A 17297-nucleotide genomic window follows, 5' to 3' on the forward strand; every position below is an offset into this window, starting at 1 on the left:
GAGGGGGGGCTTACAATGTGCAATACCTCTCTCTCTAGGAGGGTTACACCGAAATAATCTTCTTCTTCTTCTTCTTTCTCTTCTTTCTTCTCAAATAATGTAATCATCCGGCATGTAAAACCCAGATCTTTCTTCCACCCTTCTTCCAGTGTATTAGTTCCAGTGTAAGCATGGGTTGAGATCTTCGTACCCTTCTTTTCCTTTTCTATGTTTGTAAGCATTCTTGCTTTTATGATGTTCATGTACTCCTTGCCCATGACGGACCAAATCTCTGAATAAATCAACGGGACTTAAGCAAACAAGGAATCAGTATATATATATATATATATATAGATTCCCAGAACTAGCAAAATTACTCCATTTGGTTCCTGCTTATGATTAGCTATGAGAGCCCCTTTTACCTCCTCTTTTATTGCCGAGGAATATCCGAGATTGATGATTTAAGTACTGGAAACCATTTGGTTCCAAAGTTTCTGCGGGAGTGGCTTCCTCTTGTGTTACAATTTTGTTTTTCTACCATCTCGCTTTCTGTTCATCCCTTCATTGTTTATTCTTGGTGTTATTGATCAGCTCTAGCACGCCATGGAGATTGGGAAGCCAAGGAGCAAAGGCGTTTCAAGGAAAAATAAATTTTGATTTTGAGCTCGGTTTGGCTTCCAACCTAATAGTGAGGGCATATTCGGTTCACAGGAAATAATATCTATTTCGTACGTAATAAATATTTCGACGTTTGGTTTAAATGAATGCGGAGTAACTGTTTCGGAATAGTTTTCCGGTTTTCATGAGGAATACCTGTGCCTCACATGACTCTGCGGAATGGCAACTTCCCATCCGGAAATTGATGCGAAAAGTCAAAATACCCTCAACTTCTTTCACTAATTACAAACGCATGCCATCCTCCTATTTCCTGCAGAAACTCCTCATTTCGAAATCGGCAGAACACTAGAAACTCTAGAAGAGCAATCGCAAAGCACGTCTTCGATTCCTCTCGCATCCAGTGTCAATTCGTCCCTCGATATAGCGGAAAAGGGTTGCGGTGTTGATCTCCGTCACTCTACTGTCGGTAGGATTCAGCAACAGGACAGACGAAGCTCGCGGACCTCCCTTGAACCGAAGCAGGTAGGCTTGAAATCTCCTTCGATTCCACCCATTCTTGGTCCATTGATTGACTGCTCGTTGGTTAATTCCACCCATTTTAGTGATTGGCGATGTTTGTTTCTGCAGAAGAAGCAAACCCTCTGTCTCCGTCTCCGTCTCCGTCTCCGGACCCTCGCTTTCCACCTCCGAGCCCCCTTCTCCCTCTCCAACTGTGACGTAGCCTTCATCCTCGGCTTCCAATAGAAGCATCAGCAGGAGAATATGAGGTATTCTCTCTGTGTCTCTATGTCTGTCTCTGTCTTCTTAATTGCTGCAAACACGTTGTTGATGCTGCACAATATCTTACTTTGTAATACTACTGGGTGATAGTATGATGATATGCCTTACTAAGGAGCAAGTTTATCTTATTTTTGCATTTGTCTCTTGGAATTCTATACGTGAACGCTGAAAAGTCGCTGTATCTGGTAAGAAGATGACCCAAAAACTTTACAAAAGGCATTCGGGAAGACCAGGTGGTTTCAATCAACTCCAACAGAGAATCCCTGAGAGAATTATTGATTATGCAGTTCGTGGCATGCTGCCCAAAGGAAGGGTAAGTACGAATTTTACCATGTTCTGCACACATACCCGGTCCCCGTTCTTCATTAATTAGTGACCATCATTGGCCTAGAGCCTTCTGGTTTGACGTTGGAATTACATCTCTTATCTTATGTTGGATATGCTCTAGTCTGAGTTTTCCCTTTCCTCTAGTATATATGCCAGTGGCAAAATTTTGCTCTAGGCTGCGCTGCTTGGCTTGTATTATGAAGCATTGTTTGAAATCAGTGTTTGATCTGATATTAAGGAGGGAAGGGCAGCAGTAAATTTGCGTTGCAGAAACAAACCGTTAGACCCATTGAACCAGCCGGTTTTTTAGAAAAATTCCATTGAACCGGCCGATTCCATGGGTTTGCACTTTTATTTTTTAATGTAAAATTTGTTAGGTTGTATGAGGATTTGAACCCATGACCTATTGCTTCCCACACTAGTATTCTACCAACCAAGCCGTCACTACATTATTGTTCTTTAAACTCCACTTTAATGTACTTATTAAAATCTAATATTTATTTTGGATTAATAAATATTAAATATAGACATTTTCTTATACTATCCTTATATTTCTTCATACTTCTATCCTAATTATCATATATATTTTTTAATAATTGATACTTATTTTATTTTAATTAAACGTGCGGTCCGATCCATCGAACCCCTGGTTGAACCCATAAACCCATGAACTCATACCCCATCCGGTTCATCATCCAGTCCGGTTCTGATAACACTGGGATAAACAACATTAAGTTCACACTTTAATGGTCCACTGCAGTGTGACTTGGTTAGAAATAAGTAAATACTATGCTGCAAGAAGCTCATATCCATGCCCAATCTTTCGAAATGGTAGGGTCTGGGCCTGCAGACAATAAGGGCATGTTTGATTCGCAGGATTAGGTAATGAAGGAATTAGCTATTCCGTACGTAATAAGTTGTCTGGTATTTGGTTCACCGGAATGCGGAATAAGTATTCCGATCGGGCTGCCCTATCCGGATTGCATGAGGAATGCTGAAGCCTCCCGTGAGTGTTCGGATAAGCGGTTCCCCATCCGGAATTTCGAGCGAAAAGTCAAAAATGCCCTCAACTTCTTTGAATTATTACAATTGCATGCCATCGTCCTATTTTCCTGCAGAAAGCCCCAAATTAAATCGGGAAGGCTTCGCAGAAACCCTAACCAGAGCAATCGAGCTATTGGGTCTTCGATTCCTCCCAAATCCGGCGTCGATTTGTCCCTCGACTAGCAGAAAAGGACTCCGGGGAAGATCTCCGCCACTCCATTGCTGGAGAAAGCAGTAACTGGACATCTTTCCCTCTTCATTGGCCTTCGCGGACTCGACGCAAGCGGCGGACAACATCTTTCCCTCAGGTCTTCTCATCAGCCCGTAAGCGCTAGGGTTTCCACCTCCGTATGTAAATATCATAGCAAAGCAAGGAGGAAGGACTGAGTATAGAAGAGAAACAGAGCTCGGCATCGGCATATGGTTCTTTGCCGGCGAGTGAGCTGATCAGGGCCGAGCCTGGTGGCCGAGAGAGACTTCCGCCTCACCTTGTCGACTCAAACCCACCAAAATCTCATCCTCCATTAACTCATTTTCGGCAAACAACTCCTACAGTATCACAGATCTTCATCATTGACTTCCTTTTGCAGGTATCTGCTCACATGTTCCTCATTTCCCACATACCTTTTCAATGCATTGAACACGTATTCGGTCGCAATTCCATAATCAATTGTCGCCCTGCAAGCTTAAAGTTCTGGGATTAGGCTGATACTGGGGCTCCACTGAGCTCAAGCCGGCAGTGTGCTTTTTCTGTTCGATGAAAGCCACTAAGAGATGGCAATTTTGCTCATCGTGATGTTCATCTTTTACTTTTTTTCGCTTTCTGACCCCAAAGAAAAGAAACTTGGACTGAACATTAGAATGGAAAGTAGTAGTATTGGTTTAGTTGGAGCCAACGTATCTTGATATTGGAACTTGTAGTTTGAGCTTCGGAGGTGATATGATCTTGCTTGATGAACGCTCTTTCTTGCTGGGATGTACGAAAGCGAAGATTTTTAGAGTTCCCAATTCAATCTCAAGATAGCAGCGGAGCAGGTGAAGACGTTTGTATATGTTGGATTAACTGCCACTTCTCTGGAGTTCCTGGAAATGATCGTTTTCTGCTTATTTTCTGAATCATCAATGTTCCAGTAGTGTGTTCGTTTTTCATTGCCTGAGTTTTTGATTCCTCGGTGCAGTGCGGGAGATGACACTCTGCTACCCTTCGACATCAAAGAAGCTCGCGATGACCGTTGGATTCTTCTTAGCTGGAGCTGGACTTTTTGGTTACGGCTTTCATCTTTGGTACGTCAATGCTGCTCCTCAGCGAGCGCGAATAAAGGCTCGCAGTGAATTTGTCAAAGAAAAGTTGAGGAGGAAGTATGGGGATGGCCGAAGATAGGAACTTTCCCATACGTAGGATCACCTTCCTTTGCTCAAATCCTGGGGAAGAGGAAATCTTAGCCCTGACATTTCAGCAGTTTCCGTTTCTCGAGTTGCACATATACGGGATTTCTTCGTATGAAGGAAAAGTTGGAATTCAAAGCCTTTGCAGTTTGCACCATATGCTGAGTTTTATGGACTGGCTAAAGCTGAAATCGGATAATTCCTATCATGTAACGTTTTTTACCTTCTTTAGGTCATTATGAATCTATCTCTGGATCAAGAAGCATGAGCTAGCTAATCTGAGGGATGATGCTGTATGAATTTGATGCTTTGAGCAATGAAATAACCAAAGTTTGGTTTAGCTCCATCTGTAGTAGGTTGTTACTTGTATAGACCATCAATTCTTTTGTTTTAGGGTTTTAGATTTTTATAATTAGTAATATTTTTTATTAATTAAAATAATTAATTTTAAATTTTATTTACTTTTTGAAATATGTTTTATTATTTAAAATAATTAATTTTTAAATATTATTTACTTTTAAATTATTTAAAATGTTTATTTTTTTGTTAATTATAAAAATAGATAATTATGCTTATTTAATTATTGAAATAATTAATTTTATTAATAAACACAATTTTAAGTAATCTAATTAAAATAATTAATTTTTTAAAATTATTTACTTTTAAATTATTTAAAATGTTTATTTTTTATTAATTATAAAAATTATCCTTAAAGTAATCTATTTATTTTATAAAATTCATTAAATTTAGCATGAAAGGCATTTCTGTCTTTTCACCATATTCATTTTCTTTCCATTCCTGATTCAACTCAACCAAACATCAGAATTATAACTCTCACTTTTGCTATTCCTTCCAATCAAATAAAAAAATTTCATCATAATTTTTATTTTATTTCCTGCCTATTCTATTCCCTGTCTATTCTATTATAGCGAACCAAACGTAGCCTAAGTGGTGCCTGCATAATATTTGCGTTAAAGTTAGTTGTATGTAGCCGCCAACTACTTGAGGCCTTTCTCATGATTTGCGTAGCTTTGGATATAGCTTTTTAGTTGGGGGTGATTCAAGTGGGCTTTTGTTTGCTTTAATTGCAGCTTGGAAGAGCATTATTCAACCACCTCAAAGTTTACAAGGGTTCATACCATCCCCATGAAGTGCAGAAGCCAGTCGAGCTTCTCATCAGGGACAAGAGGATACAGAAGCAGAGATGGGTAGTGTTGTTAACACATATAACGCAAATACCATGAATGGTGGCATCAAGCCTTCTCCAGAATTTGCCTTTCATGGTAGCAGTGTTGACTTTAAAACCCCCACCATTTGACATATTTTGTTATCAAATTTGGCATATTTTTGTTGTTAAAATGAGCTGTAGAGGTTACCTATTTTGAATGCTAACAGTTTCGAAAGTTGAAAGACAGAGCATTACTGCACTTCTGAATGTATTCTTTCACGACCAAACGGAGCAAAGTAGTCAATTTACTAATAAAAATCAACTAGCCAAGATTAAAAAGGAATTTCAATTAAAATTCTTAAACTACCCCCTTCACAGATGGAAGAATACAAATTAAGCAATTCTTAAATTATAATGTACGGTAATTTTTTTATTATAAGAGAATATGTTTTTATTAAGAACTTTTTTTAATTAATTATTTAGATAATTATGCATATTAATTTATTAAAATAGTTATTTCTAATAATGACAATTAAAAAATAATATTATTAATTCGTTATTAATTAACATTTAAGTATTAATAATTTTATTTCTAATTAAAATAATTACTTTTTTTAATAATCACAATTTTTAGTAATTTAATTAAAATAATTAATTTTTGAAAAATATTTACTTTATGAAAAATATTTACTTTAAATTATTTAAAATTTTTATTTTTTATTAATTATAAAAATTATCATTAAAGTTATCTATTTATCTTATAAAATCTTATTAGATTTAGCATGAAGGGCATTTCTATCTTTTCATCATATTTCTGTTCTTTCCATTCCTTAATCAAGCCAACCAAATATCAGAATTATAATTTTCAATTTTGTTATTCCCTCCAATCATACAAAAAAAATTCATCATAATTTTTAGTTGATTCCTTATCTATTATATTTCCTATCTATTCTATTATGTATCAATTTCATTTTAGTGAACCAAACGTAGTCTGAGTAGTTTGTATCATTTTATCTTTGTCCATTCCTTGCTTGGTTGAATTCCGATAGGAATGTGTTTGGTTTTTTAGTTGAGTTGAGTTGAGTTTTGATTTTAATTGGTTTGTAATGATTGTATTGTTGAATTATGAGAAAAAGTGTGAAAAAGTAATGAATAGTTGAGAGAAAGTAATGATTGTATTGTTGAATTGTAAAAAAAGTAGTGAATAATTGAGAGAATTTAATATTAAAAATTGAATTGAATGGTTAAAAAAATTTTAAAAATGAAAACAGTATTTATTGTATTATTGAATTGAAGATAAGTGGAGTTGAGTTGAAAATTTTTTAAAAACCAAACACACCCTAAGTGAAACACCTATTTAGTGTCCCATGGAATGATGATGTGTTCTATGAGAACTTTTACCTGTAAAATTTAGTTCATAAGTATATACTTCATTGCTTGCTGGGACTGTGGGGGGTGATATTTGAATGATCCTGTTTAACTCATTGCAATATAGTTTCTGCCTTTTCTTGATCGTCAAGTGCAAATTCATTGTGATTGACTGAACGTTGTTTGGGTCTTTTGAATGAGATTCCCAGTTGGTTGTGAGTTCTCGTTCTGTGCCTATGCTGCTTGGCTGGTCTGATATTTTTTCATTGCCCTTGATTGAGGTTGAGCTAAGTTCTTGTTGGTATCTTCTCTCATGTTTTGCTTGGATTGATAGTATTTAATATAATTTGTGGTTGACTTCGACTGACGTTTTGATTTGGGCATGTTATCTTGATTTGTTGTGTTGGGAGATGTATTATATATGATTTTGAATTGGTTATTGTTGATTGGGAGATACATATATTGTATAAAGGTCGGTTAGTATGATTAGAGCTACTGTTTGCATAGCATATATAATTTCTTTTCTAAGGACAAAGTTATGTATAGGTGGCCAGTTAGTTTTATAATTGAAACCTGTCATGTGTTGAGACATGAACTTTTCTGCTGGTCCTGGGAGAGCAAAAATGGACATGAGTGGCCACTGACCTGACAGAATATAAGATGGGCCATATTGGCTAGTGGATCCAGCATAACAAAAACAGTAAATTACACTGTATATCTTAACGTTTACATATTTTTTTAGTTTTATCCTAACGTCGATTTTTTTTTTCTGAGGTATCATAACGTTGTTTTAATTTCACATCTATTCCAGCCATCCAAAAATTGACGGAATTTCCTACTTGGCATGTTAAACTGAGTAATGGCGCTGACGTGTATTTCTTTTTGGTCCGTTCATTGACACGTTGGACATTTCCCCCCTCTCCCCTGCCTTCCCCTACCCTTCTTCCCCTGCCTTCAGGCTGTGGGTTAGAGAGAGAGAGAGAGATCGGACAGAGAGAGAGAGAAGTTCACCCACTGCCACAAAGCAGACACAGAGGTCCCTCCCCGATGTTGTCCTTTCGTCGACGGATGGGCCGCCGAGGCTGGAGTTAGGCAGCTTGGAGGGATGGGGCCGCCGAGGGAGGTAACTGGGCGGCCCAGGATCTTGCCAGCCAAGGCACAGACCTGTTCGAGTTCCTACTTGAGGCGTGCGTTCTCAATCCGGAGGTGCTGCTCCTCGAGGGAAATCTCCCCGATGATGGCAGGGCAGACACAGTTGGTGCATATCGGGTTCCTCATTGCATCACGGAGGGACATGTTCTCCGCCTGGAGCTTGTCGTTCTCCTGTCGGAACAACGAGTTATCGTGGCGCTCGAGTTGGGTCTGATGCAACAGCAGCCATGACAACAAATCGGCCAACAAAATCTTAGCTAACTCACACGCCTAAATAAGGAAAATGAATCGGTGGAAGAGAGAGAGAGAGAGAGGACGATGGAAGAGGTGGATGAGAGCATGAAATCATCCGCCTCAAGCTCCTGGATTTGCTGGTGAGTGTGTCGGTGATAGGCTTCTTCCTGGGGGGGTTTGTCGATGGCGTCCTGGTCGGCGTCGAAGGTTGTGCTGTCCATGTTCTCTGAGTCGGATTTGCTATCGTGCACTTAATCCAGCACGTCCCTGCTTCACCTGTTCATGTTCTCTCTCTTTAACCCACAGAGACAGGAGGTAGAGGAAGGCAGGGGAGAGGGCGGGAATTGTCCAACGTGTCATCAAGGGCCCACAAAGAAATACATGTCGGTTACTCAGTTTAACGTGTTACGTAGGAAATTCCGTCAATTTTAGACGGCTAGCTCACGATAGAATACCTTAGGAAAAAAAAACCAATGTTAGGATAACACTAAGAAAATATGTGAACGTTAGAATATGCGATACAATTTACCCTAACAAAAAAGGGTTTCTTATCACCTATAATGGAAAGTTAATGTTGTTATGGAAAATCTTGGTTATATAGATTGGATGTCTACTTTATTCTTTTACTACTGATTCGTAATTCTGAGTGTGAGTTGTGTTTATTTATTAGCGGCCAGACCCCTCCTTCCTTGCTATATTCTTTTGAGGACTAAAATGAAAAGTTAAAGATAAGAATGATAAAAGGAAAAAGATTTATAATCAAAATGATTAAAAAATTAAAAATTAAGGACTAAAAAAAAATTAACGTCGTAATTCCCTATAACTGACGGAGTACACTACAGGAGATTAATTGTCCTTAATAAAAACATATGGTGTAATTTATCTCAATCTCAAATCATAAAAGGGGTTTCTATACTTTTCCTTCTAAAAAAATAACAATAATAATATAGCTAGCTAGACAATAATTACTGATTCAAATATGATTTACCATGGGTAGTATTTTACTCATTCGAATGGAAGGGCGTCGGTTATCGGAACATCTTCTGGAATCAACCAACCAATAGAACGGTCCAACAATCGACCAAACTTGAGTCACACACACACGCAGACTAGCACGAACATCCGTCAATGCATCAGTTAACGCTACCGCGCTCTGCTCATTCACGTTCATCATATAAATACTCATATTGCTACAGTTCACACCTGATTATTTATCTCAATTATTAATTTATCTACCTTAACTGTCTTCTGTACCAGCACGTCCACACTCGGAAACATTGCGTGCTAATGCATTACTGGCTGGTAATTTCACATTTACCTTCCTCGACTATTTCACATATTGGCCATCATTAAATGCAAACTAATATAACCATTCCCCAATTTCAGCAATTTATGAGTTCCCACATCAACGTGACGGATCACATATTAACACCCCGATCAGTACGGAAGGTATAATTATTACCGAATGCATAAATAGAAATTTCAATATCTACCGTTAGCGTCATCTATAATTACTCTACTGCATGTGTTCTACCAATCTGATAACAAAGCTCTAAATGATACGCATGCACTAGACCGGTAATAAACGAATTCAATCACGTATTTAGTCAGTCCATCACCATTACCTTATTCAAACCAATCTCACGCTTTAGCCGGAATTTATTCAAACACAGAAATCGTTACAAAAGTCTCGGTCCCGTTAGTAACAAGTAAATCGTTCCATGCTTCTATAATACAATTTCTTTATAAATCGGGGACGAATGATTCGGTCAATAAGAACTGCATCCTTCAATAATTTCAAAAAAAAAAAGATTTATTAACAATGTCTGTGCATTTAGCCCGATAATACAAATTCGATCCCGAAACTTTTTATTTTGGGAAACCATAACCAACTTAAAATAATGATTTGATTAAAACAAATAATTGTAAGTAATAAATGAATCACTAAAATACATTTTTCACAATAGTGCCACCTTAATCCAACCGAAGCATAAACTAGCATCGAAATAAGATTCGACAAACATAAAATAGAGTTGAACAATTACAACATTGGAATTTTACTATTGAACTATTTTTTACATAACAATGGACCATCCCGATATAAGCAAGGTGAACCTAAATAAATAATTTTTCTATATTTTATGAATTCTTTATAAAATCTGCCACCATCATTCTTCCTAAACAAGGGACACCAATGGCTTGTGTTTACGTAATCAAACTTAACTTAACCAACCAACAAAAGTGTTGATTGAGTGGTAAGCAACTCGCCCCCATAAGGAGGGGAATACAAGTTCGAATTCTGGGAAGCGCACTTATTAGGAGGGAGAATAACATTTAATGTTTGATCTCCCGACTGGATTAGTTAGATCCCATTGGGTTCTGGATATCATGGTACACATCGAAAACTTAACTTAACCATACACATAACACAAATTTTGTTTCCTTTTTTTTTTTTTGAAGGGGGGGGTGTGGTTTCGGTAAACAACTAATACTATGGTATTTGGGGAAAAAATAACAAATCTAATAATTATATCAACCGGTACATATGTACAAACAAATAATATGAGTACTTGGCAATTCTTAATCTTAATCTATGCTATTCAATATTTGAATATTAATACTATACCCCGTTGTACCATAGCTTCCACCTCTAATGCTCGCACGCAATTGCGAGACATGGTAACGCGGCGAGGGTATTATGGCATTGCAAGAGATTTCCAGGAAGATCACATAATTCAAGCCTTCAATTATCCATCGTCTAAAGAGTGCAATTACTGTCACGCCCGACTCTTCTACCATGAATCCAATGATCAACGTTGTCGTAATGGTTGGCTTATCCTATCGCCTGATCCTGCACCATCGGAGCGTTCAACTTATTTGAATCTCCGTCTCAAGAAGGGTCACCATTTTAGGCAACACATCCGCTCTTATAACCACATCTTCTCAGTCACTTGAATCTCTATTATCAGGTAGACGTGGAATATATACTTTCCGTGCGCAAGGAGCGATATACCATCGGATTGGCCCATTATTAACAGAGCCAAATGAGAGGCCTAGATATCTCCAAACTTTTCGTATTCGACACCGAGCATGAACTTGAGAATCGAATGGCCAAGAATGCATCCCTTCATGTCGGGATAGTACAATTGATCACAGGTTCTCAATGATCTTAACCCTTTTGTCCAGCAGTTGCGTCATCTCGCCAATCGTGACATCCTAAATTGTCATCTAATTCTTAGGGAACAACCACTTAATTGGCCTCAATATTCCCTTCCTACAACTTCGCAAGTGGACCGCTATTATTGTTAGAGGTGAAGAAGCAGGTCAACTCAATGGTAAAGATATAATGGTTCAGATAAGATCGGGTCAACTTATGACCATCCAAGATACTGCTGGATACTATGATCCTGTTGGGGAACCTAGGGATGGGATGTCAACACATGTAAACTTAATTATGAGAAGAGACTAATTATGCTTTTTGATATGTGCGTGTACAAGCAGGAGCAGGCATTCATATATCCCATAAACTACCAGTTTGAGATTAAGCTGTCACATTAAAATTGTTTAACGCATTGATTTTGATTACAAAATCGATGAAAATTGCTCATAGATCCGCCTCGCCACCACATGTTTCAACAGTTTGTTGGGCGTCATGATATCAGGAACCCCAAACTCTAGATGGCTAATATACATGGAAGCACAGAACAGATATACAAGGAAAGGAAAGCTTTTCGGACTGATTGTGTCATGAAGATACAAGTATTTTTAGGGCATACAAATAGACAGATCCAAAGTACCAACAGCGAGTTCTCTGTTATTCATTTCTGCTCCGAATAAGATGATAATGTAGGAAAAGAATAGGTTAAGGAATCATTTAACAGAGATTCAAAGAAAGAAAAAGAACTGTTGTTGCTGGGTGTATAATTACAGTTCAACTCTTCCGACCTCTAAAGCAAATGGCATGAGCGCGCACAGGTGTGCTCTGTCAGGCCTTCATCTTCGAAGTCGAGGGGGCCGCGGTCTTCATGAACACAGCTCTGCTCACTTGTAGCTCTTTCACAATTATCCAGAATTCATGCTGTCATTAGCTCTCGAGTGCATCAAGAAGCCCAAGAATGCAGAACTTCCAACAGATGACCAGCCGTATAAGCCCAAGTGCAAAACATCCAGAGATGACGAGCCGCATAGACAACATTATATATAAGCAACTGATCTAAAACTCTCCAAGTAATGAGATCATTCCGATTTGCTTCTGGTGCCATATACATTCCCAATGATTCGAACTACACTAACTATGATCGCGAGTACTAGCATTACCCAAGACAGGATTCTCTCTCCGGCGCTCAAACCTGCACCTTGGGGACTCCATCTTAAGGCAACAAGAGATGGGAAAATATAGCCCAATGATAGAGCTGCAGTAGCTCCCGTGAATTTGAAGGCGGTCCAAATGTTTGGCCCCATGGTTGATCCTATGTATGTAAGAAGCGAAAGCACTCCTGTTAGTGCCAAGGATCTCTTCCTGCTCTCAACCAGCGGGCTCGAGCCCTCGAAGAGTAAGGCATCCAGTCTGCCAAGTGAATTACTGGGAAAACAGTAACCAAATGAAGCACATACCCAACATGAACTATGTAATCTATAGCAGAACTTAATGGAACCCCAAGATCCTTGTCAAAGTTGGTCAATATATCATCTTCAGTGTCCTTCCTCTCTCCCAGAGAGGAAGGACACTGATGCTTAATTTTAACACCAATAATCTACCCATATTAGGGTAGGTGCTTACCGCTTCCAATTACCCATGCAAACCCCTAATATGGAACATGACAATAAACGAGAACTGAAAATGGCCATTTCAGACACTTTGACCAATGAAACGAATTCCGCTAGTTCAATATGAATAAGCAAATCCACCTTTTTCTTTAGCACAGGAAGAATCAACTTGGTTGCCCATTGAACATGGAGCCAAGACTCGTTTACACAATCCTGTAGCAAGATTTAAATTGCATATGGGACAGCTCTTAACTCCAAGGAGTGAGTGAAACATTGTGTACCATATCAGTTGAATTCCTGATGAGAAACACCTCATTGTCAAAGAGAAAACTTGATTCATCTCTCCTAATCCTGTGAGGTCTTCCCTTTTAGATCTTGGGCTCACAGATCCTTTTTGGAAGAAGCAGGAACTTGCTCTGAACTACTTATCCCCTCCTTGGTTATATGTGTTCTCTCTGAAGAAATTCAGGGTTCTGATCCTTTGTTGGAGGCACCGGAGCCAGGTGATTCTTGGCTTTGTTTACCGACAGCAGCGTCCTCCTTTTTAAGAGAGCTGGTAGGAGATTTGTTCTTTGCCTCAACGACTACATCTCTTACGGTTTGTTCCAGTTTATCCAATCTCTCTTTAACTTCCTGAATCTCTCTTTTGGCCCCGGCTTCTTTCTCTTGCTCAGCAGCTTCCAGTTCCACAGCTTTCGCCTTCTCCTCTTCTTCTTGTTGCTTCTTCTTCTCCTCCTGTTCCTGATGCACAAAATCCGCGAACATGACAATCAATGTCGAGGCCAACAATGAAGGTGAAAGTAGAAGGACTGCACCACATTGGCATTCGAAACAGAGCAGGCAAAGTCATCAGTCGAAGAGAGGGAGACTTACAGCTTCCATTTTTCTCATCTCATAGCGAGCATACTGAGCCACCAGGTAAACAGCTGTTCAAGCATCTATTTTCTCTTAGAAAGCAGCCCCAAGAAACAATATAAGGAACGTAAGCTATGGAAGTACCCAGTGAAGGCATGCAGGCAAAGAAGAACTGCACAAGATGAAAGTCGAACCTGAACAAGTCACAAAGATATATACAATTTAAGAGTGTGTCCCTATGGCTGTCGGATCAGTATACCAAAATTAAAAATAAAAAAATAAAAAAAAGGACATGTCTTGGAAACTCATTCGAACTAAAGGAAAAGATCAAGCAGCAAGACCATTGATGAATAATTTGGTCTAAAGAGCATCAAAACTAGAATGAGAGCAGACCCGAATCTCTTCTTCTTTGGGGGCTCGGAGAATAGAATCTTAGCAGCAGTCGTGAAATCGAGACTGTCGAGCTTCTTATATGTCTCATTGTAGCTGCTCAAGCTCGAACTGTTCTTGCCACCACCATCTTCGGAATGGCCAGTGGCGCTTCCCGTTTTGCTGCCATTGTTGCTACCGGAGGAGGAGTAACAGTAACATCCTCCTGTTCGTGTCAGCGGGTACTGCTTCAACAGACGAGCCCACTTCTTATGGGCGCACAGCATTGCTTTCACCAACAATTTTGCTCACTCCACAGTCCCGGGCTGTTGTAACCTCTGCGTAATTGCAACACCGAGCATACTACCTATAAATTATTCACAAGAAATAGGGAACCTGAATCAGAGAAAACCACTGGCGAGATTCAAATTCCAGCAGAAATATCCCTTCCCTGATCAATCAACCTTTCACCTTCATCAGACTTCAGCTACCGGCGGGAGCGGGATGGGACTACGGAGGGGGACAGAAGGGGGCTTGGTTTGGTTTTATTTTGTTTTTTGGGGTGTTTTGTCTCTCCTATATGGGCTCGCTCGGTCGGGTCGGGTGGGAAATTGGATTTCGGATTGGGCTTTATTTTTTCGGTGGGTGTTCTTTTTGGGCCCTTTTGATCATACTAGATGCTTGCCCAAATCGTTATAGACGGACCAGTGAATGACGTAAATTACGTAATAGTAAAATTCTAAAAAAAAATTTAATTTTAAATAATGTCGAAATATCGATTTAGCAAATTCAAGGGATTCTGCGAATATTTTTTTTGGAAAGTTTATTATATATGAAGACTAAAAACAATAATAAGAAAAGAAAAAAGAGCAAATGAAAGTTGGGCCGGATAAAACGCGAGGAGATAGGGAGGGAGGGAGAGAGAGAGAGAGAGAGAGAGAGAGAGAGAGAGAGAGAGAGAGAGAGAGAGAGGAGAGCAGAAATGAGGATCAGAGAGGTAACATATGAAATTGAGAAGTTATTTAGATAAAATTATAATATTTTAGCTTTTAGAAAAGTGAAAGTTAATATTTTTCCTGAATTTATAATAGTATAGAAGATATAAGTATAGATAATACTATAGAGGAATCAACGTTTCGCAACGATTTAAACCGAATTTTATGTTTGAAAATTATACTTATGCTAATTGTCTAGTTCTTAGAAAGACTATAAAAAAGGCCGGCACTATGCGCGATTTTAGATCAAACTTTTATTTGAAAATTATACTCGTGCTAAGTGGAGAATTTATTAAAAGTTATTTTAATCTTTCTAAATATGATGATATGGTCACATCCTACATATTTTCAAGATGACAGTATTCGAAAGTGTTTGCTAGAGGTTTTTTCTTTTCGTAGGTCATCGGCACTTCGTAGATTTTTTATGACCATTCCGATATTCTCGCGGCCAACTGGAGCTCGAAATTTATGCTATGAGTTCCATAATTCTTTGGTTGAAGACTACCCTCCTCCAATAGAAGTACTTCCGTTACGGAATGCAAATTATTGAATGACGTTAATGTTCTCCTACAACAGCATGACAAGTCAGTTCGTGATTACGATCTACCAATACACACAGAGGCTTTCGAAGAGCAGCAAATGCGATCCCGCATTATAACGAATAAGCTCCTCGTACGGATTCCAGAAGATGATATTAACGTAGTAAGCCATTTGAATACTGGTCAGTTACATGCATTCGGGTCGATAACGAGCAGTGTTGAACATGAGGCATATGCGATTTCCTTTATTGATGGATCGGGAGGGACTAGGAAGACTTTTTTTATATCGAGCTATCTTAGCCACTATTTGAAAAAATGGAGGTATAGCATTGGCAACAGTAACCTTGGGGATAACTACAACTCTACTCCCTAGACGAAGGACCGCGCATTCAAGGTTTAAGCTTTCCCTAAATCCAGACGCTTCCTCATCATGCACTAGTAGTAAGCAATTTCATTTTGCTGATCTGTAACATGGTGTATAGCTGTGTTATGAGATGAAGCACCAATGGCACATCGTTGCGTTTTCGAGGGACTAGACCGCACAATGAGGGATGTCAATGAAGTTAACGCCCCATTCGGAGGTAAGGTCGTCATACTTGATGGTGATTTTCGGCAAGTCCTAGCGGTTGTTCCTAGAGGCACCAAAGCAGAAACAATAAATGCGTCCTTGAAATGCTTACCTCTTTGGCAACATGTACGTGTGCTATAGTTGTCAGAGAATATGAGGTCACGTTTGGATCAAGGCTTTTTGGATTTCTTATTGGAAGTTGGTGATGGTTGAGTGGCTACAAATGCATGTGATTTCATCGAGCTTCCGTCATTCATGGCAGTGGCCTGGGAGAATGATCTATCTATTAATAAATTGATCGATGAAATATTATCGGATATTCAATTGCGTTTGTAACAGCCGTCGTACTTTGGGAGCCGTGCAATTTTGGCCCCAACCAACCCTAAGTGGACAACCTAAACAATAAGATTATACAGATCATTCTGGGTGAAGATCACAATTTCTACTCTTTCGATGAAGTTATCAGTGATTCTAAAGACCTCTACCAGCCTGAGTTCATAAACTCCATATCTCCAGCAGGCATGTCTCCGCCATTGCCTGACTCTTAAAAGGTAGCTCCAATAATGCTCTAGAGAAACATAGATCCTAAACCAGGATTATGCAACGACACAAGATTCATTTGTTTGGATTTCTTGAGGAATGTACTATATGCTGAGGTTTAAGTGGACAATTTAGGGGCTCTTGGGTATTCATACCAAGGATTTCTTTGAAGACTCTAGAAAATGTTAATATGCCTTTTCAGATGATGAGTAAGCAATTTCATGTCCGACTGAGTTTTGCTATGACGTTAAACAAGTCACAAGAACAAACCATTCTAAATGTGGGAATTCTCCTCTCGGATCATGTATTCAGCCATGGAAAATTATACGTGGCTCTATCTAGAGGGGTGTCAATGTCAACAACTGAAATCATGGTCCGCAATGGAACAATGCATGGGAGAACAGGAGTATAAACACAAAATCGTTCTACTTTCGTAAATGAGTATGTCACCATATTATTGTTGATGAATTTCCATTATAATCGTTTTGAAATGAAATTTGACTTCGCTTTTTCGTTTTTCAGGGATGACCGAAACTTGCAGATCAGAGCCATACATTCGATTTGCAAAGAAACGGGGCATTTGTTCATTCTTTATTTTTTATAGGCAC

The 17297-nt window shown here is 38.9% G+C and overlaps 2 protein-coding genes across 15 annotated transcripts; one reads left to right on the plus strand and one right to left on the minus strand.

Annotated features, from left to right (window-relative positions):
- Window positions 1-149: 149 nt before the first annotated feature.
- LOC116196970 lies at window positions 150-5589 on the plus strand. 13 transcript variants are annotated; one of them, XR_004154950.1, is made up of 7 exons: window positions 150-164; window positions 571-707; window positions 914-1119; window positions 1225-1364; window positions 1551-1690; window positions 2823-3338; window positions 3927-4480. XR_004154950.1 is itself a non-coding variant. In XM_031526944.1 (4 exons), exons 2-4 carry the CDS (start codon window positions 1360-1362, stop codon window positions 5376-5378), a joined length of 264 nt encoding a protein of 87 aa, XP_031382804.1. In that variant the 5' UTR covers window positions 759-1119; window positions 1225-1359; the 3' UTR covers window positions 5379-5589. The 13 variants fall into 13 exon arrangements, 2 of the variants coding, with proteins under 2 accessions (XP_031382804.1, XP_031382803.1); XR_004154948.1 differs by lacking the exon at window positions 571-707; XR_004154954.1 differs by lacking the exons at window positions 150-164; window positions 571-707 and adding an exon at window positions 5226-5589 and having other exon boundaries at window positions 812-1119; window positions 3927-4032.
- A 6248-nt stretch (window positions 5590-11837) lies between these two features.
- LOC116198071 lies at window positions 11838-14589 on the minus strand. Of its 2 annotated transcripts, none has more exons than XM_031528383.1 (5): window positions 14519-14589; window positions 14072-14414; window positions 13823-13872; window positions 13697-13749; window positions 11838-13564 (listed from the first exon to the last, which is right to left on the minus strand). In XM_031528383.1, exons 2-5 carry the CDS (start codon window positions 14332-14334, stop codon window positions 13289-13291), a joined length of 642 nt encoding a protein of 213 aa, XP_031384243.1. In that variant the 5' UTR covers window positions 14335-14414; window positions 14519-14589; the 3' UTR covers window positions 11838-13288. The 2 variants fall into 2 exon arrangements, with proteins under 2 accessions (XP_031384243.1, XP_031384244.1); XM_031528384.1 differs by having other exon boundaries at window positions 14512-14588.
- Window positions 14590-17297: the final 2708 nt, after the last annotated feature.

The sequence above is a fragment of the Punica granatum genome, chromosome 2 (genome assembly GCF_007655135.1).
Source record: "Punica granatum isolate Tunisia-2019 chromosome 2, ASM765513v2, whole genome shotgun sequence".
NCBI lineage: Eukaryota > Viridiplantae > Streptophyta > Magnoliopsida > Myrtales > Lythraceae > Punica > Punica granatum.

Bases quoted from the DNA above. Each gene is read 5' to 3' on its own strand.
- LOC116196970 (XM_031526943.1), top strand. From the start codon at position 3,702: ATGAACGCTCTTTCTTGCTGGGATGTACGAAAGCGAAGATTTTTAGAG. The intron at 3,784-3,926 runs GTGAAGACGTTT...TCCTCGGTGCAG, and splicing joins TCAAGATAGCAGCGGAGCAG to TGCGGGAGATGACACTCTGC. The intron at 4,033-5,225 runs GTACGTCAATGC...CTTTAATTGCAG, and splicing joins GGTTACGGCTTTCATCTTTG to CTTGGAAGAGCATTATTCAA.
- LOC116198071 (XM_031528383.1), bottom strand. From the start codon at position 14,334: ATGCTGTGCGCCCATAAGAAGTGGGCTCGTCTGTTGAAGCAGTACCCG. The intron at 13,873-14,071 runs GTCTGCTCTCAT...TGACTTGTTCAG, and splicing joins CCAAAGAAGAAGAGATTCGG to GTTCGACTTTCATCTTGTGC. The intron at 13,565-13,696 runs GTAAGTCTCCCT...TTTGTGCATCAG, and splicing joins AGATGAGAAAAATGGAAGCT to GAACAGGAGGAGAAGAAGAA.